General features: G+C 35.8%; 1 protein-coding gene across 11 annotated transcripts in view; it reads left to right on the top strand.

The window, feature by feature from the left end:
- Positions 1 to 25,018, top strand: part of LOC115222805 (neuron navigator 2-like) — a 510,687-nt gene that overhangs the window by 384,351 nt on the left and 101,318 nt on the right. For 9 of the 11 annotated variants that reach the window (XM_036511902.1, XM_036511895.1, XM_036511897.1 and 6 more), the window contains 2 exons: positions 5,086 to 5,169; positions 17,897 to 17,917. In XM_036511902.1, the coding sequence (XP_036367795.1) occupies positions 5,086 to 5,169; positions 17,897 to 17,917 (105 nt within the window). The remainder of the gene's footprint in view (positions 1 to 5,085; positions 5,170 to 17,896; positions 17,918 to 25,018) is intronic. The other 2 variants (XM_036511901.1, XM_036511899.1) reach the window with 1 other exon arrangement.

Here is a 25,018-nt window from a genome sequence, read left to right as displayed (position 1 = left end):
GTACCAAAATTCTAAGCAATGTAGGCGCAGGAGTGGCTGTGTGGTAAGTACCTTGCCTACCAACCACATGGTTCTGGGTTCAGTCCCACTGCGTGGCATCTTGGGCAAGTGTCTTCTGCTATAGCCTCGGGCCAACCAATGCCTTGTGAGTGGATTTGGTAGACGGAAACTGAAAGAAGTCTGTCGTATATATGTATATATATATGTATGTATGTGTGTGTATATGTTTGTGTGTCTGTGTTTGTTCCCCTAGCATTGCTTGACAACCGATGCTGGTGTGTTTACGTCCCCGTTACTTAGCGGTTCGGCAAAAGAGACCGATAGAATAAGTACTGGGCTTACAAAGAATAAGTCCCGGGGTTGATTTGCTCGACTAAAGGCGGTGCTCCAGCATGGCCGCAGTCAAATGACTGAAACAAGTAAAAGAGTAAAGAGTTTTTCATTTTAAATTGAGGAAATATATTTATATCTCGCTGAGGTTTGTTGTATGCTTTTAAGACAGTAAACTTTCATCATCGTTCTTACATTTTACATCCAGATCAGCAGTTTATAATTGCAAACAGCTTGCAATTTTTTTATTTTTAATCTCTCTTCTTTATTGCTGAACACCAGAAGAAGAAAAAAAAACAAAAGTAATAAACTAAAAAAACAAAAAAAAAAAAAACAAACAAAAAACTGCCCCACCACCATCTCCACAAATCTCAAAATAACTTGGTACACTTATCAAGCTTCTTTCTATTTCCTTGCCTCTGTCCTTCTCATTCTTCCTTGAAAATCTACCCAAACCCTTCTCTGTATACTTATTGAGTTTGTCTCCTATTTATTATTATTATCATCATCATCATCATCATCATCATCATCATCATCATTATTATTAATCTACTTCCTTCATGACCCCATGACATCACTCTGTTTTAACATGTTTTCATCATACCACTACTCCTCCTCCTCCTCCGTCTTGCCTCTCCCCCCCTCACTCAGTCTCTCTATCTCTCTCTCTCTCTCTCTCCTTCCAGATTTTACACTTTACTTCATCAACACCTCCCCCCTCTCCCCCCTGCAGAGTTTTGCACTTATTTACTTTCCTCCTCCTCCTCATCCCCCTCTCCTTTTCTCATCTCAACCCACACCACTTCACTTAGAATTTTTTATTATTATCTTCAACTCCAGAAAATATATATATATATATATATGTGTGTGTGTGTGTGTGTGTGTGTGGTGTGTGTGTGTATGTAAGTAAATGTTATCTCACATGCATGTTTGTGTGTGTATCTTAGAGTGTGCTTTTCCAGATTTATGTTTTTCTACAAATGATATTGAGAGAAAGATTACATATGTGTACGTATGAATGTATGTGCACACCTCCAAGGACCTGAGATTTCTATTTTCAGTTTCAATTCTCTCAACTTAATCTTAGATTCTTTCCAATAAAATAACTTCAACTGACTCTCAAAGATGCTAAATTCTTATCTCTGATAGAAGACTGCTTATTAATTTCACTCTTGCAAGGAGAGAGAGAGAGAGAATAAGAGAGAGAAATGGAAGTGGGGAGAGACAGAGAGAGGAAAGAGGGAAATAGTCCAATATATTTTTAACAGTTCTAAATGTTTTTTCCTTATATTTTTGTTTATTTGTTTGATTTTTTCTTTCCCTCTTTTTTGGGGTTGGGATAGGGGTGATGCAACTTTTTTTTTCCTATTTTTCCGCTAGCTAAAATGAAATGCATATACCCCTTCTTCCCCTTTATAGACATACATACATACATAGAATCCTTTAAGGGATGTTTGCATCCTAGTTCTTCGGTTTATACCACGTTAGTTTTGCATTGATGGATTTGGTTATTCAAAATATTTATGAATGAGGACAACAAGAAAATGGAGAAACTAACATATAGCCATTAGTTTATTCAAAGATATTTAAATCAATATAATATGAAATTCTTATCCCTACAGCTGTTTCCATATCCAATTAATTCAATTAAAGAAATTAAATTAAATTGAAACTGGTTAATTGGGTATTTCACCAGGGAAGAATTTCCCAGAAAGGAGTTACATTCCAATGTGTTGGTCGAGCCCTTGACAGACTCAGATGCCAAGGGCTTGGGTCTGAGTTTGTCATGGGCTCAGCCAGCACGTTGGAACATAATTCCTTTCTGGGAAATTCTTCCCTGATGAAATACTCAACCAGTTTTAATATGAAAATTATAGATTAATTTAATTAATTTCTCTAATTGGATACGGAAACGTCTGTGGAAAAGGTAAACAAGGACTACATATGTTTCATAGTGAAACAACATTTGTTGCATAAGTTGTAACACACAAAACCCTTTTGCTAATCCTCAGCTTCTTTTACCTTGGAGTTGTTTACATCATCATATGTATGGTGACTGTCAAGTTATTGAAATTTCCATTAATCTCAATATGGGATAAAGTGTATAAATGTATTGATTTTTATTGAACTCTTGTATATTGTCTACCTTTTGTTATCTATACATCTCTGTACATCCTTGAAGCTTACTTACTTCCTATACCAGGATCCTTCATACTCCCCAATAACTATATGTGTGTGTGTGTGTGTATATATATATATATATATATATATATACATACATATATGTGTGTGTATATGTGTTTGTGTGTGTATGTGTGTGTGTGTGTGTATATGTGTGTGTGTATATGTGTTTGTGTGTGTGTGTGTATATGTCTTTGTATGTGTGTATATATGTGCATGTGTGTATTGTATATGTATGTATACATATATATACACACACACAAACACACTTGGCTTTACAAATTAGAGATAAGGAACTCAATACATGTGATTATTCATTTGAAGTCAGTTCTTTTGTGTGTAGACAGACAGACAGATATGGATGGATGTAACTTCTTTTTATATCTGTTTAAGGTTCTCTCCTACAATGAGTGGGTGTCCTGAAGTGGAGGCAGAAGGGGGTGCTGGGGGTAAGCCTCTCTGCCTCCACCCACCTACTCACTCCCCCTTTCACTCTGCCTATTAGCAGCTGACCTTCTGTTAATTGTCATTTTCACTATAAAGGTCACACAGCATCTTAACATGACTCATTATTTCACTTCTAGTATTGTTACTGATGATGTTGTTGTTGGTGGTGGTGGTGATGGTAGTGCTAGTGCTGGTGGTGGTGGTGGTGAGGGCAATTCATTCAGGGCCCTACTTTCTGCCATCTGATACTGTGTTTATAAAGATGAATAACTAAAACTAGTTATTTATAAAATGTTAATAACTATCAAAAGATGTATTTGTGTGTGTGTATGTGTGTTCATACATGTGATGGTATTATGTGTATGTATGTATGTATATATAAGTGTATACATCTGTTTGTATACACGGTTCTGGGTTCAGTCCCACTGCATGGCACCTCAGGCAAGTGTCTTCTACTATAACCTTGTGCTGACCAAAGCTTTGTGGGTGGATTTGGTAGACGGAAACTGAAAGAAGCCCGTCGTATATGTGTGTGTGTTTGTCACCCTACCATCGCTTGATAATCAATGTTGGTGTGTTTACATCCCCGTAACTTAGCAGTTTGGTTAAAAAGACCGATAGAATAAGAATAAGTACTAGGCTTACTAAGAATAAGTCCTAGGGTCAATTTGTCCAACTAAAGGTGGTGCTCCAGCATGGCCACGGTCAGATTACTGAAACAAGTAAAAGAATAAAAAAAACCTCACACTTGGCACTACTCACCCTCACTGGGTTTATTAACAGCAGCAGCAGTTGGTGGTGGTGGTGGTGGTGGTGATGTGAAGTGTGGTTATGTTGTGATGTCCAGCAGTTTGGTCAGCTGCAGAATTTTAGCCAGATGGGTTTTTAATCACAGTTGGGTTGTTTCAGCTCAGTGACCTGACCTGACCTGACCTTTTTTGGGGAGTTGAAGGGTGGATGGCTACTGGCAGCAGTAGAATTTAGGAGGAGTGGGGTGGGGATGAGTTAAGTAGATGGTCATGGTGGTAGGATCATGTGTGTGTGGGGGGGAAGGGGTCATTATCATAAAATGCTTCATTGATTAACCCTGCCCACACACATACAGCATATACACAGAAAAACACTCTATCTCACACACAAGCACAAATACATACATATATATCCACAACATGCACACACACACACACACATAAGCACAGGCTAGTACACATACATACAGGCACACATACAAATGCAAACACACATATATATTTACAACTCACACATACAACAGATACACACATACACACACACACACACACACAGGCATTGACAGCTTTCAATTCCCTACTTTTTTCTTTTTGTTTTGTTGTTTTCCCCTGAATAAAAGGGAGCTTCTGTCTGTTTTCGTCCCCTCTGCAGCCCCTTTTTTCAATTTCAAAAGTGGTCTGTAGAGTGCAGTAGAGGCTTCAGTTATTTACTACCTTATTCTGTGTTCAAATTCTGTTTTAAGGGAACCTTTCTGTGTGGTCTGCTAGAAATAGCAGTCAAATCTCCTTTTTCTCACTTACTATTCTCCTACAAATTAAAAAAATAAGAAGCAAGAACACATTGAGTAGTGTAGTCCTAGATATGTGTGTCTGGGAAGAAGTCATGATAGTCTTATTTTGGAATGTCTTTGACTATAGAAAGATCTACTCTAACTTTTCCCATTTTGGGAACTCTTGAAATGTATCTTATGCCTCAGGAAATCCTCTACATAGATATTCTGGCTGTATGATGAAGAAGCTTCCCAACAACATGGTCTTGAGTTCAGTTCCACTGCATGGCACCTTAGTTGAGTATCTTCTATTATAGCTCTAGTTGCCCAAAGTCTTGTGAGAAGATTTGGGAGACAGAAACTGGAAGGAACCAACTTCTATTTTTAATTAATCTGAATTTTATTTTCATTATCATTTCAGACCTGTCCGTTATTAATTGAAATTATCGTTAACGAATTAAATGTTTTTGTTGTTGTTTTATTTTTTCTGTTTTGTTTATGTTTATCTTAAATTAAAAGTAAGTTCATGTGTAGAGCTGTACTAGTAATAGTAGTAGTAGTAGTAATAATAATAATAATAATAAATATTCTTTCTTTAATATTTACAGGCCCATGTGGTGGCTGCTTTCGAGCAAAGTTTGTCAAATATGACAAATAGACTTCAGCAATTAACTGCTAGTGCAGAGCAGAAGGTCAGTTGATAATTAAACCCACCCTCCCCACCTGTCTCACCTTATCCCCTTCAATTAAACTAATTATTATAATTATTTTCCCTTTATTTTTGTTTGTTTGCTTGTTTGTGTTTGTTGTTTTCTTTTTTTATTTTAGACGGCAGATTTTTCTGGGTTTTATTTTTTGGTCTTTGTTTTATCTTGTTTCGTTGCATTTGCCCCTAGTAGGTTGTTTATTCTTTTCGTTAACTAATTAATTGATTGATTTTTAATTTAATTTTCAATTTATGAATTTTAATTTTTTTTTTTTACATTATAACTAATCTGTTTCTTTCTGCTAAAAGAGAGGTTACTAAACATCAACCACATCAAATCTCATCAGTTCTCTCCCACTGACTGACTAAACATAAAAATGAAGATATAAATTCGTACTAACCTTCTATCTTTAAGATAGAGACCAACCTGTGAACTTTAACCCTATTTCTAACAGATTTACCATTTCAATTTTAAAATAATGAAAGTTTCTAAGATTTATAGGTGAGTTAAATATAAGCATCAAAGTCAAAATTCTGAGGCTGTCTCCCTCTAGATCAGTGGTTCTCAACTGTTTTATGTTGATGGACCCCTTTGATTCTTGATGTGCTCAGTTGGACCCTCATAGCCATTCTGTGTTTTAAAAATTGTTAAAATTATTTTGTGCTTTGTAGCAATAGAACAAGTTTATTGTGCATAAATTTTCGCAATAAAATCTTATGCAGACCCCATGGGTCATATGAACCCCGTTGAGGACCACTGCTACAGATTCTTAAAGAGGATGAAGCGTATTTCTGTCCCCAGATATGGTGAGGGTTGCTTTGCACTTGGATAGATGCAAGAATAAGGGCAAAAGTATATCTCAGGAACTTTGATAGCTTTTATCATCTAATAATAAGATTCTTGTATGATATTTGAGTTTAGATTTAAGAACATAACAATGTTCCTGAATCTAAACTAAATCCAAATTGAAAATAATGAAAAATTCAGTAACTTAATTTTCTCATTAAGCTGGTGTTTGGAACAAAATTTAACATGGAATTTTAATGGAATTTAGATCATTTTCACCTTTTAGCATTCAAACTGACCAGATGTGGCCATCTTCCCTATAATTTCATTCTAAAACTATCCAATCACATCATCAAAATTTTGAAGCTAAAAGATAATACATGATTAATTCAAAACAGTGTGAATAAGTGAGCATTACATTTGACAGAGAAATCTGAATGCTAAAAGGTTAAAACATATTTGTATCATCGAACCAGAAGTAGTCTCAGGTGGGTTGGCATCAAAGGAGTTAGATAAATGGCAGGCAGGGAACCAGAAGGTCTGAGCCAAACGTTTGCCATTCTGTAAAAGGCAGAAAAGGATCCACTCAACTTTTGTTACCCTATTTCTGCTGAGATACTTTTATTTCCATTGATTTTGATATGATGATGATGAAGAATTTAGTAAAACAACTTTGGAACATAAACTGATTTCAGATTTTGGCATAAGGCCAGCATTTTCTGGGGAAAGGGTCATTGATTACATTGACCTTGGTGTTTGACTGGTACTCCAAAAGGCAAAGTCAACCATGGTAGAATATAAATTAACATTAGATTTCAAAGAGGGTTTTAATTTCAATCATTTTAAAGCACAGAGTTTGTGTCATAGAACCAGGGGTGGTTTTAAATTGTAATCAAAAGAGATAACAGGTAAATATAAATTGGTAATAGAGCTGTGATAAGCGTTTCTTTCTAGATCAGATTTGACATTGTTGTCATAGTATTTCTGTTGAAATACAATGTCTTGGTTCCAATTAAGTTTTAAGATAATAAATAATTTATTAGAATAACTTTGACAGTATTATGCTGATGTTTAGAACATGACATTTGTATCATAGAGCTGAGGGTGGTCTCAGGTAGGTTAGTGCCAAAAGGGTTAGCAAAGGTTGGTTTCATTGTTATGTTTGTATGGAAATGGTTAAAAAAGTAATTCAATGTTGCCCTTGAAAACATAGTCACTAATCCAGTGGTGATGTCAGAAGATAGTAATTGGCATGCTTTTTGTTGTCTTTTTTTTTTCTTTGTTTTTAGTGAAATGGTCTCCAAATATCCCACAAGAGCAGTAAGAAACTGGTTAGATTTGAGAAAGTGACACATTGTCTTTAACACAATTCCATACTCTAGTGAGTTTTTAGACAGACTGTGATCTCTTAGTTATAAGAGAATGAAAGTGAACTGTTAGTTTTAAAAGAGTGACACTGACCTCTTAGTTTTAAGAGAGTGGTACTGGCCTATTAGATTTAAGAGAGTGACACTGGCCTATTAGATTTAAGGAAGTGACACTGACTTGTTAATTTTAAGCGAGTGACACTGACCTGTTAGATTTAAGTGAGTGACACTGAACTGATAGCTTTAAGGAAGGCTCGTATCTGTATTAAGAGCAAGAGATCATTTATCAAATTATTTAAAGTGCTCTGATATATGAGGCAATTATAGAATTTAATTAGAGAAATGAATGTTCTACGAATATAAATTGAACAAATGGTAATGGGGTCTTATTTTATGCCTGAAAATTTCAGAGAATAACGACAGGTTTTATACTGGGAAACTTGGAAAACACTTTTGCTGGGCATGTGTTTATACCTTTTCATGTAGATGCTCCATCATGGCCGCAGTCCAATAACTGAGATTACATATAAGAATAGACACACATTTATACACACAAAAAAGTTCACAGACACACGCATACTGACACACAGTCACATAGACACACACAAACACACACACACACACTTGCATACACGTGGACATGCACATACACACGGTCATACTGCACGTTCTCACATTTTCACAGACACACCCACGTCTGCTTGGCACTACCTCCTCCCTCCCCACATGCATTCTTACACAGACACAGATGCACTCGCATGCACACTACTGCGAGCATATGCACACATACATTCATGCTCGCACAAGTGTGGGGGCAAGTCTCCACACACAGACAAACATGCAGGCACACACACACACGCACACACACAATTATTGCAAACATGCACGGACATGCATGCATACACTCATATGTATAGACACAACTCCCCACACACACAAACATGCACACAAACACACACATACATATATGCAACTATTACAAACATACACACACACATGCATACCCCCACAGCCTAGATGCAACCAACCCCATGCATACACACACAATTATTGCAAACATGCACGGACACGCATGCATAATCTCATATGTATAGACACAACTCCACACAAACGCAAACATACATATATGCAACTGTTACAAATATACACACACATGCATACCCCCACAGCCTAGATGCAACTACCCCCTCCTACGCGCACACACACACCTCACTTTATACATTCACTCTACTCAGTCGCCAATTTGGAAGTTATAAATGTGTTTACTTTGGCAATCAATTTCTTAAAAGCAAAAGCTACTTGTTCAGTAATTAGTTCTGGATGGTCAAAAGAAGTGCTACAAAATCAATTTGTCTTATTAGAATCAAGAAACAGGCAAGGGGAAAGCAAAAACAAAACCTTAATATGTATAATAACGAATAAATAAATTACAAAAAAAATTAAGTAGTTCCAGAATTTTCAATTATCCCCCATCCCCTCCTGTTTGCACCCACATTTATATTGTCCCTTTTTTTTTTTGACAATGGGCCAAGCACACCACCCTGTCTAACATCCACATCTAGTTTGGGAGTTTTTTTCTTTTATCAATAGACCTTCTGCACCCCTCCCCCCACCACATACGTTATTTCTTCAGATGGCTGTGTGGTAAGAAGTTTGCTTCTCAACCACATAGTTCCAGGTTCAGTCACACTGCATGGCACACCTTGAGCAAGTGTCTTCTACTATAGCCCCAAACTGACCAAAGCCTTGTAAGTAGATTTGATCGAAGAAAACTGAAAGAAGCCCATATTATATATGTTCGTGTATATACATATACATAAATATATGTGTGTGAGTGTTTTTATACACACACATATATATATATAGGTGTAGGAGTGGCTGTGTGATCAGTAGCTTGCTTCCCAACCACATTGTTCCAGGTTCAGTCCCATTGCATGGCACCTTAGGCAAGTGTCTTCTACTATAGCCTCGGGCCAACCAAACCCTTGTGAGTGGATTTGGTAGATGAAAACTGAAAGGAGCCCATCGTATATATATATATATATATATATGTGTGTGTGTGTGTTAATGTTTGTCCCTCCCAGCATCACTTGAAAACTGATGTTGGTGTGTTTACATTCCTATAACTTAGCGATTTAGCGAAAGAGACTGATAGAATAAGTACTAAGCTTACAAAGAATAAGTCCTGGGGGTCAACTTCTTCGACTAAACAGACAATACCCCAGCATGGCCGTAGTGAAATGACTGAAACAAATAAAAGAATATATATATATGTGTGTATAAGTATATTTGTGTATTGGTGTATGTGTCTACTTGACTTGACATCACACAACAGCTGGAACCAGGTGAGAGCTGGCAACAGGAAGGGCACATGGCCATAAAACAATCTGCCTGAACGAATTCCATCGACTCATTCAAGCATGTAAAAGTGAACATGAAAATGATGATGATGATGATGATGATGATTCCACTGCCACCACTGACATTTCTTTGGTAAAAATTGCAAAGAACTTTTTTCCATTTATCTGCAAAACAGTGTGTAGTCGTCTGATGGAGGAGTTAAAAAACTTGGTGAAGAAAATGCTGATTTATCTGTCGTAGTGATTATTGGCTTTTGTTGTTTCCGATGCCATTTTTCCACTGCTGACCACTGAACAGTGAAGGAATGAATGAAACCTAATTTTTCAGACAAATTAGCAACCTGCTCGTTTATAATAATCTTCTTCTGTGAAGGCAGACAGTTAATTAACAATTGTTAGGTTTGTTGGCTAGATTCATCATCATCATCATCATCTTCGTTTCAACATTCACTTTTCCGTGCCTGCATGGGTCAGAGGATAAGATTTTTCTATAACCAGATGTCCTTCCTATCACCAACCCTCATGTTTCTCCATGGCCAGATATGTTTCTATGGAAGATCAGAAATAACGGGCACTGCTTGTATGACAGTGATAGTCATTTACAACAATAATATGCTGTCAAGTCAAGGATGCACATCCACACACACATCCACATATATAAATCAAAAGATTGAGCATCCTTCTCAAGCCCTATTGACTCATAAGGGCTGGTTTCCTGGTTTCCATGGCATATATATATATATATATATATATATATATATATATACACACCCTCTGAACTGAAAGCCAGTCTGTTGCAGCGTTACTCATTTTTATGCCATCTGAGTGGACTGGAGCAACATGAAATGAAGTGTTTTGCTCAAGAATATAATGCATCACCCAATCCAGCAATTGAAACCACAATCTTAAGCTCATTAGTTCAACACCCTATCCACTTGGCCATACACACACACACATATACAACAGGCTTCTTTCAGCTTTCATTCACAAATCATTGGCTATAGTAGCAGACACTTGGCGAAGGTGCCAGTAAGTATGTATGATCAAATAAAACATAAAATACACAAACAACCTCACCATTTCTCTCAAACTTTAAAGTTTTTCACCAAAATTCTCATTAAGTTAATATATGTCTGTGTTTGTGTGTTGTCGTTAAATCATTGTTTGTTGTTATTTTTTATCATTAGAAATTTTTTTTTGTGTTAATTTTGTTATTTCTTCGTTAAAAGTTTTGATTTGATTTGATTTTGGTTTTTGTTGTTTTCCTTTTCTTTTTATATTTTATGTGGAAAACATTTTAGGAAAGCAAGAGAGTTTGGTTGCTTTTGTTTTTATTACCTGAATTTCTGTACAGGTGAACACACGTGTGAGGGTGCATAAAATATCTACATCTATTCATGTGTGTGTGTATATATATATATATATATATATATATATATATATATATATATATATGTATATATACACACATACACACACATAAATACATGTGTGTGTGTATATATATATATATTTGTATGTGCATACATTTTATATATATATATATACTTATATATATATATACTTTATTTATATATATATATATATATATATATTATACGTACACACACTAGGCACGTGGCGTTCTGGTTTGGGCAGTTGGGTTCTTGATCATCAGATTGTGGGTCCCCCTCCAGGGTCAGGTTATTACTTCTATCAGCTGAAAATCAGTAATAACCATGTATTGGTAGTGTCCTGTCTCCTCCCCTAACTATCAATAGCCTCAATTTTCTGCTGAATCAAGGACAGGTGAATTGAGATGTCCATGCCTGCTAGCAGCTACATAGGCATCTAAAACATTTAGCAAAAGTAGGGTACATTGTTGCCCAATTATTATCCCATACAACTGACAGGTGGCTATGTGTTTAAGAAGCTCACCTTGCAACCACGTAGTTTCGGATCAGTCCCATTGTGTGGTACCTTGAGTGTTTTTTACTATCGTCCCTAGCGAGCCAGTGGGTTTTGTTTTGCTCATGTCCCTGCAACTTAGTGGTTTGGCAGTATAATAAGTAGCAAACTTAAAATATGTCCCAGGATTGATTTAATTAAATAGTCGAGGCAATGCCCCAGCATGGCCATAGTCCAGTGGCTGAAATAAGTAAGAGAGTAAACATAAAATATGCTCTTGGCTATATGTATGTGTGTCTGTATGTGTATGTATAACATGTGTCTACATATATATATATATATATTTGTAATAATGAAATCAAACCAAATAATGATATTTTAAAAGTATTTAATATGTACCTTTCAGGTCTTTTATGTAATATATAATAGGAAATATATTGCCTTATGTAAGACCTTCATCAGTTAATATATATTAATGTTTGTTCCATGTGATGTTACATACAAAGCAGTTTAACATTAAACTGAAGGATCACTCAATACTTTTTAGTTAAGTGTCATATTTATTATGCTTTTACATGGGAAAGGTTGACATTGACTTTGAAGTTACAGCTTGCCAGCAGCCATTAAATGGGTATCTCAAAACTTTGATGCGAATGTCAAACTTTCATTGTAAAAATCCATATCTTTGTATCTATGTATGTTTGTATCCATCTAACTATATATATATATAAATATATATATATATATTTTGATATATATATATATATATATATACACAATTAGATGGATAGATAGATTGATGTGTGTATATAAGATATATATATATATATTGTGCATGTGTGGTGATTGGATTTTATAAAATGTTTTTTTATTTCTTGTGTTGGTATTTGAAATGTATTCTAAATTTTCAGATTCACGTATTTTCTTTTAAACAAATATAAATAAATAGCAGTAAGAGAAACAGTGAGGTAAATAAACACTCGTATAGTGAAAACGAATTAAACACACACACACGCACACACACACATTTATGTAAATTAGGCTAGCTGACAACATTTAAAGCAAACATAGTTACAAGCACAGCTGTGCTGACTAAAAGAACGATGTCTAACAAACATTGATTAAGTTTCTGTTATTGTTTTTGTTGTTGTTGCTGTCGTCCTTTGGAATCATTTGAAACAAAAAAGCAATCGCTACGTGGTGTGGCAAAATAAAAAAACCCTCCTAGATTCACCATTCTCGATAAACATTTGAAGAGTAAACACAGAGTATGCACAAACGCCAAACCATTTTCATTACTTTCAAAGAAATAGTAAAACATTAGTTACACGAAGATACCATTACCGGTTGCTTAACTTCAAAAGCGCCACAGCAATGGCCATGTAAAATATGGGAGCTTTTTCTGCCGCACTTTGTATTAATTTCCATTGAATTTTCTTCACTATTTGCGAAAATAAACCAATGAAATATATAAAATTTTAAAAAAAGACATAGATTTAATTAAAACAAATCGATATTAACATAAATTTAAATAAATTAATTAATTTCGCTTTACAGTAACATTTTTATTGTTCTGGCCATTTTTATTGTAGAATTTGGTCAAAGTTTATAATTTCAGTTGGGGCAGTGTTATTTAAAAAAATAACAAAAAACAAAGAAAATTTTATTATTATGAAAGGTGCTAAAAAATTTTAATGAAATATTTTGGATAGTAATAATAATAATAATCCTTTCTGTTATAGGCACAAGGCCCTAAGTTTTGTGGGAGGGGGCTAGTCAATTACATCAACCCCAGAATTTCATTGGTACTTAATTTATTGATCCCGAAAGGATGAAAGGCAAAGTCCACCTTGGTAAAATTTGAACTCAGAACATAGCGACGTGCGAAATACCACTAAACATTTCACCCAGATTCTGCCAGCTCACCACCTTAATAATAATAATAATAATAATCCTTTCTATTAAAGGTACAAGGCCTGAAATTTGGGGAAGGGGGACAGTAAATTACATTGGCCCCAGTACTTGAAAGAATGAAAGTCAAAGTCGACCTCACTGGAATTTGAACTCAGAAAATAGTGACAGCCGAAATCCTTTCTAACATTGGCACAATGTAGGCTTGAAACCTTGGAAGAGAAGGAAACTAATAGATTACTTTGATCCCAATATTCAACTGGTACTCAGTTTATTGACCCTGGAAGGAGGAAAAGCAAAGTCAACCATGGCAGAATTTGAACTAAGAACGTGCAGACAGCCAAAATGCAGTTAAACACCTTACCCAGCCTTGATGACAATAAATTAATAATAATTCCTTCAACTATGGGCACAAGGCCTGAAATTTGGGGGGAAGGGGCCTGGTTGATTATATCAACCCTGATGCTTAACTGGTACTTATTTTACAGTTCTATATTTAAAAGATGAGGAATTATGTTTCGGCTGATATACCCTCTACCTTCATCAGGTGTCTGGGGGGAATTTTCGAACCTGGGTTCTCATTCCTAAAGTATTTTTTCAATGTTATTGTTATTATTATTATCATTATTATTCAGGTCACTGCTTGGAATCGGGCATATGGCGTAGTGGTTAAGAGCGCGGACTACTAACCCCAAGATTCCGAGTTCAATTCCAAGCAGTGATTTGAATAATAATAATAATAACAACAACAAAAAGTACCTTATGAATGAGAACCCAGGTTCGAAATTTCCCCAAGACACCTGATGAAGGCTGGGGGGTATATCAGCTGAAGCATTGTGTTGGCAACAAACAAGATGAGGACAAATATCCGTCAAATGTAAATAATGTGGTACTTCTTTTACTGCTCCCTGCCCCCTGCGATTGGAAGGCAAGGTTGACCTCAGAGGAATTTGAACTCAGATCATAAAGACAGAAGATATGTCATTAAGCATTTTGTCTGGCATGCTAAGTCACTCGAGCGAACCTTGCCACATTCACCTACCTTCAACAAATTTTCTGTGGGGAGTGCAGCACCTCCCTCTCGATCCTCCCTTTTCGTTTTAAGTAGAGCTTAAAAAATAATCAATGAAGGTTTAGCCACAAAGGAAAGCATCTGTCTTCAGTCGTTTTTTTATTTCGTTCACCATATAAACTCTTTCGCTAGAAAACATAAACACACCATAGTAAAAAGTTTGGCTCTTGTTTAGTTTATGCATTTAAAAGGAAATTTTAAAGATCCTCAAATTCTGACGCAACTTCCTTTTCCCTTCTCGCCCCCGCCACATACTCCTTTCGTTCCAAATTATTTTTAAATCTGTTTTTTTTTTTTTTAAATTGTTAACCTAACCTTAATGTGTGTGTGTGGTGTGTGTGTGTGTGTGTTCGTGTGAGTGCACCTGTACAAGCAATGTCGATTTGATGGAGAGAAAGAGTGAATGTAAACAAAAACATTTGGCCATTATAAACAAGTCATCTACCCGGGTTGTTCAAGATGTTGCAGAACTCTCATCTGTTGTCTGCAGCAGATGAGAGCTATATATATATATATATATGTATATACATATGTGTGTGTATGTATCTATATATATATATATATATACAACATATATATATACATGTATATGCACACACACACATACATATATAATAGATAATAATTCTTTTTTGGAACATTGGATCTTGAAGTAGACAAAGCTATAAATACTAGCATGTAAATATTGGGTTAAAAATATTTGGATAGAAAAAAATCAAAGGCTATCCACCACACACACACACACACACATTTATTCATACATGTATATATATCAGTGTGATTGTGTGTGTATATATTTATATATACATACACTTACACATGCATACACACACACATATCTAATCTATTAAAATAGCAATTACATCTTATATAATAATTCTTTTGTTAACAAGTAGTACTAGTAGTAGTAGTAGTAGAAAAAAAAATTAAGCTATAAAATTTTGTTTAAGTTTCTAATTAAATGACTTGGCATTTCAGGTTTTTTTATTAGATAAAACTCCATTATTAACCGATTTTTTTCTTTTCCTTTCTGTCTACTAATGTTTCTTGTTTTGTATTCCATTTCTGACCTGTACCATTTTTCGTTTTACTAAAATCATTAATAAATCTCTGATGTGAAATAACTTTGTCAAACCAATAAACCAAAGTGGATTACATAGCGTCAATCAATATAATAATAATAATAATAATAATGATGATGATGATGATAATGAGTTAAAAATTTGGCTCACAGCCAACAATGTTAGGGGAAGAGAATAGCCGATTACATCAACCCCAGTATTCAACTGGTACATGCTTTATTGACCCCAAAAGGTGGATTTCCATGGAAATAATTTGTTACATTGTTTTGTCTTGGTATAAAAAGATGGCCTATGGCAAATATTCTGCTCAATACCATGGATCTGCTTGTCTGTTGCTTGACCTTAACCAGTTGAGCATGTCCTTTAGTGGCTTATGATATACGCATCTCTGATCATGAGCAGAAGTAGTTGGGGAGCATCATAGACATGTGTCAAGAGGAATTCTTTGGGGTTTGAATAATTCACCCTTCGAAACATGGATGTTTCATTTGTTAACCTTAAACACTTTGGGACCTTTTGATCAAGACACCTGCAATATGATGCACATATGGTTGTGCTGCATGTGCCTGTCGTACCCTTATCAGCCGGGTAGTCGTGATGAGTATCTTACCCCAGCAGCACACGATGGGATGTGCTGCTCTCTCAATAATAATAATAACGATAATAATATTAGTTTCTTATCTCTTATTTCTTTACTGCCCACAAGGGGCTACACACAGAGGGGACAAACAAGGGCAGACAAACGGTTTAAGTCGATTATATTGAGCCCAGCGTATAACTGGTACTTATTTAATCAACCCTGAAAGGATGAAAGGCTAAGTCGGCCTCGGTGGAATTTGCACTCAGAACATAGCAACAAACGAAATACCTATTTCTTTATTACCCACAAGAGGCTAAACACAGAGGGGACAAACAAGGACAGACATAGGTATTAAGTCGATTACATCAACCCCAGTGCGTAACTGGTACTTAATTTATCGACCCCGAAAGGATGAAAGGCAAAGTCGACTTCGGCGGAATTTGAAATCACAACGTAACGACAGGTGAAATACAGCTACGCATTTCTGCCAGCTCACTGCCCTTTAGATAATAATATTAGTTTCTGATTTAGATCCAAGGCTAGTGAGGTGGTTGTCTTGATATCATTGACCCCAGTACTCGACTAAAATTTAATTTTATTGACCCCGAATGAATGAGAGGCAAAGTTGACCTTTAAAGGGTTTCAATCCAGAAAGTAAAGAGTGAGAATAAATGCTGCATTTTTTTTTTTTTTTTTTTTTTGCCATTAAAAAAATCTTAACGATAATAATTATTTCTTTTCTAATTTTGGCAGAGTACCAGTTGATCAGTGGGGTCGTTGTAATCGACTTACCCCTGTCTCAAAATTCCTGGCCTTGTACCAAAATCATATATTATTATTATTATTATTATTATTATTATTATATTTGGGGTTCTTTTCCACTGCAAAAAATGTCGTTAGTTGTTCATGCTGTTGTTTTATTGTTTACTTTTAATTATTTCTACTAATTGGCAATTGAAGCATGAAGGAGTTGGGGGAGGGACGAGTTTTTTTTGGGTTTTTTTTTCTGTAGTGGTGGTATGGAATAACGAGTTGTTTGGGAGCATTAGCAGTAATGAAACATTGATAGATTACACCTGTGAACAACACATGGGTGCATGTGAATATATACATATATGCACACACACGCATATATAGGGAGAGAGGCATGCATATATATGTATGTCTGTATTTATGTAGTAGAAGCTGTTTATTATGATCGCTTTGGAATGGAGCCTTTTAAATAGCAATAGCCAGCTGATAACAATAACATGATTATAATAACCATTTTCCACTCTACGTATATGTGTGTATGTGATAAAAATACATGAACAGACTTGCTTTGGGTCTAGACACAAATGCAGATGTAATATTGTTCTTGGCAAACAATTACAACTTGTCTCTGATGAGGAACGTAAGAGACCGAAACCTGGTGACAATAATTAGCTCAGATGAAGTTTAAACCCTAACCCCACCCTCCACCCAAAGAACCCTCTACCTTGCCTATTGTTGCTCCCAATCCCGCAACCCTTGAAGCTTCAAATTATTTTCTTTGTTGATGATTTTTGTTTGTTGTTGTTGTTATATTTTTGTCTTTATTGACATTTTTCCCCCTTTTTTTTTTACATTTTTTTCTTCTCTTTTTTTTTTGTGATGTTAAACTAATTTCTCTTTCGCTATACTTTCAGTGGCCACATCACCTCCCAATGGTACCGTAATCAAAAAAAAATGCTTCATTTCTCGCTTGTCAAATCTCTTTATCTTCTCTTTTTCACTCTCTCACTCACTCACTCACTCACACATTCTCTCTCTCTCTCACTTTCTCTTCTTTCTCTTTCTACTTTCATTTTGTGGAATATTGTGATAATAATTCTTACTGTCTGTGTTGTTCTTGTTGATGTTTTTTCTTTCTTTTTTTTTCCAACTGATAACCATTGTCTCACATTTCATTCTGCCTCTCTCTCTCTCTCTCTATATATATATATATATATATATTTACATCTGTATTGATCACTTAATGCTTTTATTTGCTTCTTTGATCTATAAGTGTGCTACTGCAACAAATGTCTCAGTGTTTTATTTTTTTCTTCTTCTTCTTAATGTTGTTTTTATTCTCCGACTAAAACAAAAAAAAAATATGCATGCATGTCTAAATTTTGCATGAATAATCAATCACTTCCTCAATCAATCATTCAACAAGCTTTATTGATGTCCTGTAAATGTAACTTATAGATTGTCCCAATAGCTTTTCATGTTTCCATTTGTTATTATTATTATTATTATTATTATCATTATTATTCTTTTTAGACTTTTTCCTTTTCTCTTTCTTTCTCTTTTCTAAATGTCATCCACATCGTAGATGAGGAGGCTATTATCTTCTGTATCTAGTTCTTTGGCACTCATCTCTCAGTCAGTCCAATCTGGAAAATGTAAATATCTACATGTGTGTGTGTGTGTGTGTGTGTGTATATATGTACACACACACATTTGTATATACGTATATGTATATATATATATGTGTAAAAAAATACAAACTGGGACAAGAACGCAAAACATTTAGGAGACGATACAAAAAACACAGATGGGACATTCGAAGCCTTCAATCTTCAGTCAAGAACTGGATCATCCTCGCAATTTCGGCTGATTTATTCTTAAGCATGTGTACATATTGTGTATATATGTATGTATATATACTTTTCTACTCTAAGTACAAGGCCTGAAATTTTTGGGGAGGGGGCCAGTTAATTAGATCGACCCCAGTATGCAACTGGTACTTAATTTATCCCAGCATGACCACAGTCTAATGACTGAAACAAGCAAGAGATAAAAAAATGAATTATTTATTAAATAATGACAAATAGGCGCAGGAGTGGCTGTGTGGTAAGTAGCTTGCTTACCAACCACATGGTTCCGGGTTCAGTCCCACTGCGTGGCATCTTGGGCAAGTGTCTTCTGCTATAGCCCCGGGCCAACCAATGCCTTGTGAGTGGATTTGGCAGACGGAAACTGAAAGAAGCCTGTCGTATATATATATATATATATATATACATATATATATATATATATATGTGTGTGTGTGTGTGTGTATTTGTTTGTGTGTCTGTGTTTGTTGCCCCAACATTGCTTGACAACCGATGCTGGTGTGTTTACGTCTCCGTCGCTTAGCGGTTCGGCAAAAGAGACGGATAGAATAAGTACTGGGCTTACAAAGAATAAGTCCCGGGGTCGATTTGCTCGACTAACGGCGGTGCTCCAGCATGGCCACAGTCAATTGACTGAAACAAGTAAAAAAGTAAGTGCAAATTGCAATCAAATTCGTTAATCACAATTGTATAATTAACCAGGTCATTTGGACATCTTTAAAGCTGTTTTTTTTCTAATGATGTGATTGATTGAGATTATTTTTGACATCATCATTGTTGTTGTTGTTGTTGTTACTTCAGTCTTTAAAAGATTAAATTAACAGATTAAATTAACTCTCATACTTATATATCAACCATCTTTCCTTTCATTCTTGATTGCTTGTTATTTGGTTACAAAATGTTTTAATCTATTGTTTTTAGCATTTCATGTGTCTCCCCCACCACCTCCAACACTTCCCTATCTGTTAATCCCACCCCTCCTGTACACACACATTTATCAATCTATCTACATAGGTGCAGGAGTGGCTGTGTGGTAAGAGCCTTGCTTCCCAACCACATGGTTCCAGGTTCATTCCCACTGTGTGGCACCTTGGACAAGTGTCTTCTACTGTAGCCTCAGACCAACCAAAGCCTTGAGTGGATTTGGTAGACAGAAACTGAAAGAAGCCCATCATATATATAATGTGTGTGTGTGTATTGTGTTTGTGTTTGTCCTCCCACCATAGCTTGACAACCAACGTTGGTGTGTTTACATCCCTGTAAGTTAGTGGTTTGCAAAAGAGGCCGATAGAATAAGTACTAAGCTTATAAAGAATAAGTCCTGTGGTCGATTTGTTCAACCAAATGCAGTGCTCCAGCATGGCTGCAGTCAAATGACTAAAACAAGTAAAAGAATAAAAAAGTATTTCTGTGTGTGTGTCTGTATGTATATTTATATATATATATATATCCTTCTTATACATATATACAATATAATTGTCCATCTATCTCACCATCTATGTCTGTCTATACATTTATCTGTCTACCAATCCATAAACTTGTTTCTCTCTGTTTAACTCCAGATATCTTGTATCTTGGGAGGATCATTACGCCAATAATAATAACACACACACACACGGGTTCATTATCACTTCTTTAATCCCAGTCAATCGGTTTAATATCTAACCAACTAGCTAATCAATCATTTCTTTAATGTGCTCGTTAAGCAATCAGTTGATTGTTAGTCAAAGTCCTGTCTTCGTTATTCACAATCTCTTCAGAAACTCCACATACTTCTCTAGCAATTTTATATAACCTCCAAACACACACACACACACACTTCTCTCTATTTACCCCTCCCCCATACTTTTCTACATATCTATTACACTTCTACACACACACACACACTTCCCTGCATTTCCAGACTTTTCTCTATCTGTTAAGCCCCCCTCCCCCCACACACATACATTTCTGCTAGTCCCCCCACACACTCTTCTCTCTTTCTCCCCCTCTCTCCCCTTCTATTAGCACACTCCACCCCTTCCCTCTACATATTAACACCCACACGAAAAAAAAAAATTTCCATTAATATCCAACATGTATTTCCTCTGTCCCTCATCAGCTTAACTATATAACTATAAGGCGGCGAGCTGGGAGAAACGTTAGCACACCGGGCGAAATGCATAGCCATATTTTCTCTGCCGTAACGTTCTGAGTTCAAATTCCGCCGAGGTCGACTTTGCCTATCAGCCTTTCTGGATCAATAAATTAAGTAGCAGTTACGCACTGTGGTCAATGTAATCGACTTAATCCGTTTGTCTGTCCTTGTTTGTCCCCTCTATATTTAGCCCCTTGTAGGCAATAAAGAAATAAGAAACGTTAGCACACCGGGCGAAATGCGTAGCCGTATTTTGTCTGTCCTTGTTTGTCCCCTCTATATTTAGCCCCTTGTGGGCAATAAAGAAATAAGAAATTTTAGCACACCGGGCGAAATGCATAGCCCTATTTCGTCTGCCATTATGTTCTGAGTAAGTATGTGTATGTGGAAAGGAGGGGGCTTATAGTTATATATATTTCTTTACTACCCACAAGGGGCTAAACACAAAGGGGACTAACAAGGACAGACAAATGGATTCAGTCGATTACATCGACCCCAGTTCGTAACTGCTACTTAATTTATCGACTCCGAAAGGATGAAAGGCAAATTCCACTGAGGACGCCTTTGCCTTTCATCCTTTCAGGGTCGATAAATTAAGTACCAGTTACGTACTGGGGTCGATGTAATCGGCTTAATCCGTTTGCCTGTCCTTGTTTGTCCCCTCTGTGTCCCCTTGTGGGTAGTAAAGAAATATACATAACTATAAGCCCCCTCTTTCCACATACATATACTCACTTGCCTGCCTAAAACCCTTCTATTAGCCTCTTGCACACACTTCTCTATCTATTTATTAGGCCTTTCCCCTCTCCGACTTCCTTCTCTATTATCACCCCACACATGTCTATCTCCCTCTATATTAGCCCTCACTCATTTCTATTTATTGACCCCCACACTATTCTTTATCTGTTATTATTAGCCCACACAGGTTTCTTTATCTATTTTATGCTCTTATCTTTCTATTTATCTAATTATCTATCTGTACTTGTCTATACATCTCTATCTATCTATCCATTCATCCATCCATATGTATGTATAAACCATCACACGCACACACACACACACACACGCATACACACACACACACTGTTCTCCATGAGATAAAATACTTGACTTTATTAGTCTACACATCTCTCTCCCATTCCCCTCTCTCTCTCCTTATATATATATATATATGTATGAATAGAGAGATAGATAAATGTGTGTGTGTGTATATATATATATATATATATATATATATATATATATATATATCACACACACACACATATATATACGTACACACACATACACACACACACACACACACATATATATATATATAATATATATATATATACACACACATATTTATATATATGTGTGTGTGTGTGAATATATGTATATGTGTGTGTGTGTGTATATATATATATATATATATATATATATATACACACATATATATATGTATATATAAGCCCTCATCCATAAGATAGATTTGTCCTTATCTGTTAGCCCACACACATTTCACTTTTGTTGTGGTCTTTCTTCTTCTTCTTCTTCTTCTTCTTCTTCTCAAATAATGTTTAAAGCAATATACAACACTACTTTTTCTTCACAATTTTTTTTTTTTTTTTCCTTCCTCTTCTACAACACAACAACAAACACAACAACAATAATAATAATAAACATGTGTATTTGTACTCTTAACATAGAAAATATATGTTTTCTGACTTGTACCAACCATTTTCAAAAAATTATTTTAGACATAATATCTTCATTTAGACATATTTCTAAACAAAACAGAAAATAAAAAATTAAAATAAACTAACAAGTAAAACAAACATAATCTTCCTAATGACTACTAATCATCGTTATGGCTTCTTAATTAATTACAAACTCTTGGTAAAAGCCTTTTTGTTTTTGTTTATTTTTCATCTATTTTTGTTTTAATGATTTTTTAAAAATTTATTAATTTTTTTTTTTTTTACATTAGCATCACTTAAATTCAATGACTTCTAGTGTACTTTTTCACACTTAAATCACTGTACCTTCTTGTTAAACTATTTCCCTAGAGTTTCTTCTTACTCATATTTCATATCAGGGGTTTTTTTTCTCTCTCCTACCCCACCCTTCAGTTTACACCACCCACCTCAACCAACCTCAATAGTCTGTCGTAGTGTTATTCTTACAATCCATATACCCCCCCTCTCTCTTTTTTTCTCCAGATGCTTCAACAAGAGTTTCTTATTGTTAACACTTGATACAGCTTTCTACTTCATTTAGACTCAAAGCGCTGCAATCTGCAGCCCATTAGGGTCTTATCTTTATGTTCTTAACAGATTCTCATCCAGCTTGGCTATCTGCTCATTCTTACAGTCTTTCAAGATAACACTTTTGATATCAAGGGCCATTACCATCTTAGCTACTAAGTTTCCAATATTTGAAGGGTGGCCCCTAGGTGGGAGTGTGGCAGTCATTAATGTTGGGTGGGTGGGCTGAATAAAAATTCGTTGTCCCCTGTTATTCTGGACCCTGAATCACAAAGAATCTTTCAGTTCACCTCCCAATGTTTCTTTAGCTTTTAGTACCAGTCATCATCATCATCATCATCATTTCAATGCCCACATTTCCATGCTTGCATGGGTTGGACAGATGTTGTTGAGGCAAATTTTCTGTAGTCTGGTGCCTTTCCTGCCACCAACCTTCACCTTTTTCCATTTCCATTTCCCCATGGTCTTACATATTTCCATGGAAGATTGAAGATGAATGACACTGCTTGTGTGACAGTGATGCTCATTTACAGCCATCCCATGCAGTCAAAGCAAGGGTGAGTGCACACACAAACATCTATATACAGCAGGCTTCTTTCAGTTTCTCTCTACTAATCCACTCACAGGGTCAGCCTAGGACCAAAGTAGATGACACTTGTTCAAGTGCCATGCAGTGGAACTGAACCCAAGACCATGTGGTTGGAAAGCAGTCTTAACCACATGGCCACGTCTGCACTTGTCACTACACACACACACACATATGTATACACACACACACACACACACACATATATATATATATATATCATCGTTTAATGCCCACCTTCTATGCTGTCATGGGTGGAGTGGTTTGGTAGGAGCTGGCCAGGCAGAAGCCTGCACCGGATTTCTGTGACTGTTTTGGCAGGATTCTAACAGCTGGGTGCCCTTCCTGACACCAACCACTCAGCAGAGTGGACTACATATATATATATATATATATATATTATTATGTTGCTGCTTAGAAAGGAAGAGTGGTGCTTGTGTCCCTTTTTAGGACCTTGGAGACCAGGGGTAGAGGAAAGGAGGGTAAAAGTTATCTGCAAACCAGAGCCCTAGCTTCACTGCTTACAACAAAATAGACTCCTCTAAATGGAACTCAAGAACCAGATGGTGGTGTTAAACTGAGTGAGAACAAAGTGGACCCTTAAAAAGGTACCCAAGGATCATGTGGTGGTGTTAAACAGTGGTGACAAAATAAGCTTACCTCTCATGTAGACCACAGTGAGGTTTGAACTCAGAGCATGAAGATCCCAAACAAACTGCACAAGGCATCCTATCCAATGTTCCAACAGTTCTTTTATCAGTCTAAATGGGAACCCAATTTATCTAGAAACAATAGACCCTTTTATTTTCCCCAGACCTCGTTCATTTTACAGAATCCCTGTAACTTATGATGAAGGGTATCTGATTTTTAAAAAAATGGAAATGGAATCTTTTTTAGGAAACAGAAGAGACAGTTGATAACTTAATCCATCAGCAGCATTATCTTTATTATTATTATTATTTTATTATTATTATTATTATTTGTTGTGTCTGTTATGCCATTATACTTTTCATCGAGTAACTGAGGAACTCTGATAGTTGCTTTCGTTTCATTTCATTTCATTATTTTTTTTTTAAACAGAATCAAATCTCTCTAGATTGTCACTTAACCTTTTTACAGTGGAATTTCTTCTTTAATTACTTCTCTAAAAACATCCATCCATCCATCTCTTTCTAACTCCCTTGTCTATATAATAT

The sequence above is a fragment of the Octopus sinensis genome, linkage group LG21 (assembly GCF_006345805.1).
Source record: "Octopus sinensis linkage group LG21, ASM634580v1, whole genome shotgun sequence".
Classification (NCBI taxonomy): domain Eukaryota; kingdom Metazoa; phylum Mollusca; class Cephalopoda; order Octopoda; family Octopodidae; genus Octopus; species Octopus sinensis.
The sequence above is the reverse complement of the archived record's forward strand: the minus strand, read 5'-3'. Positions and strand labels throughout refer to the sequence as shown.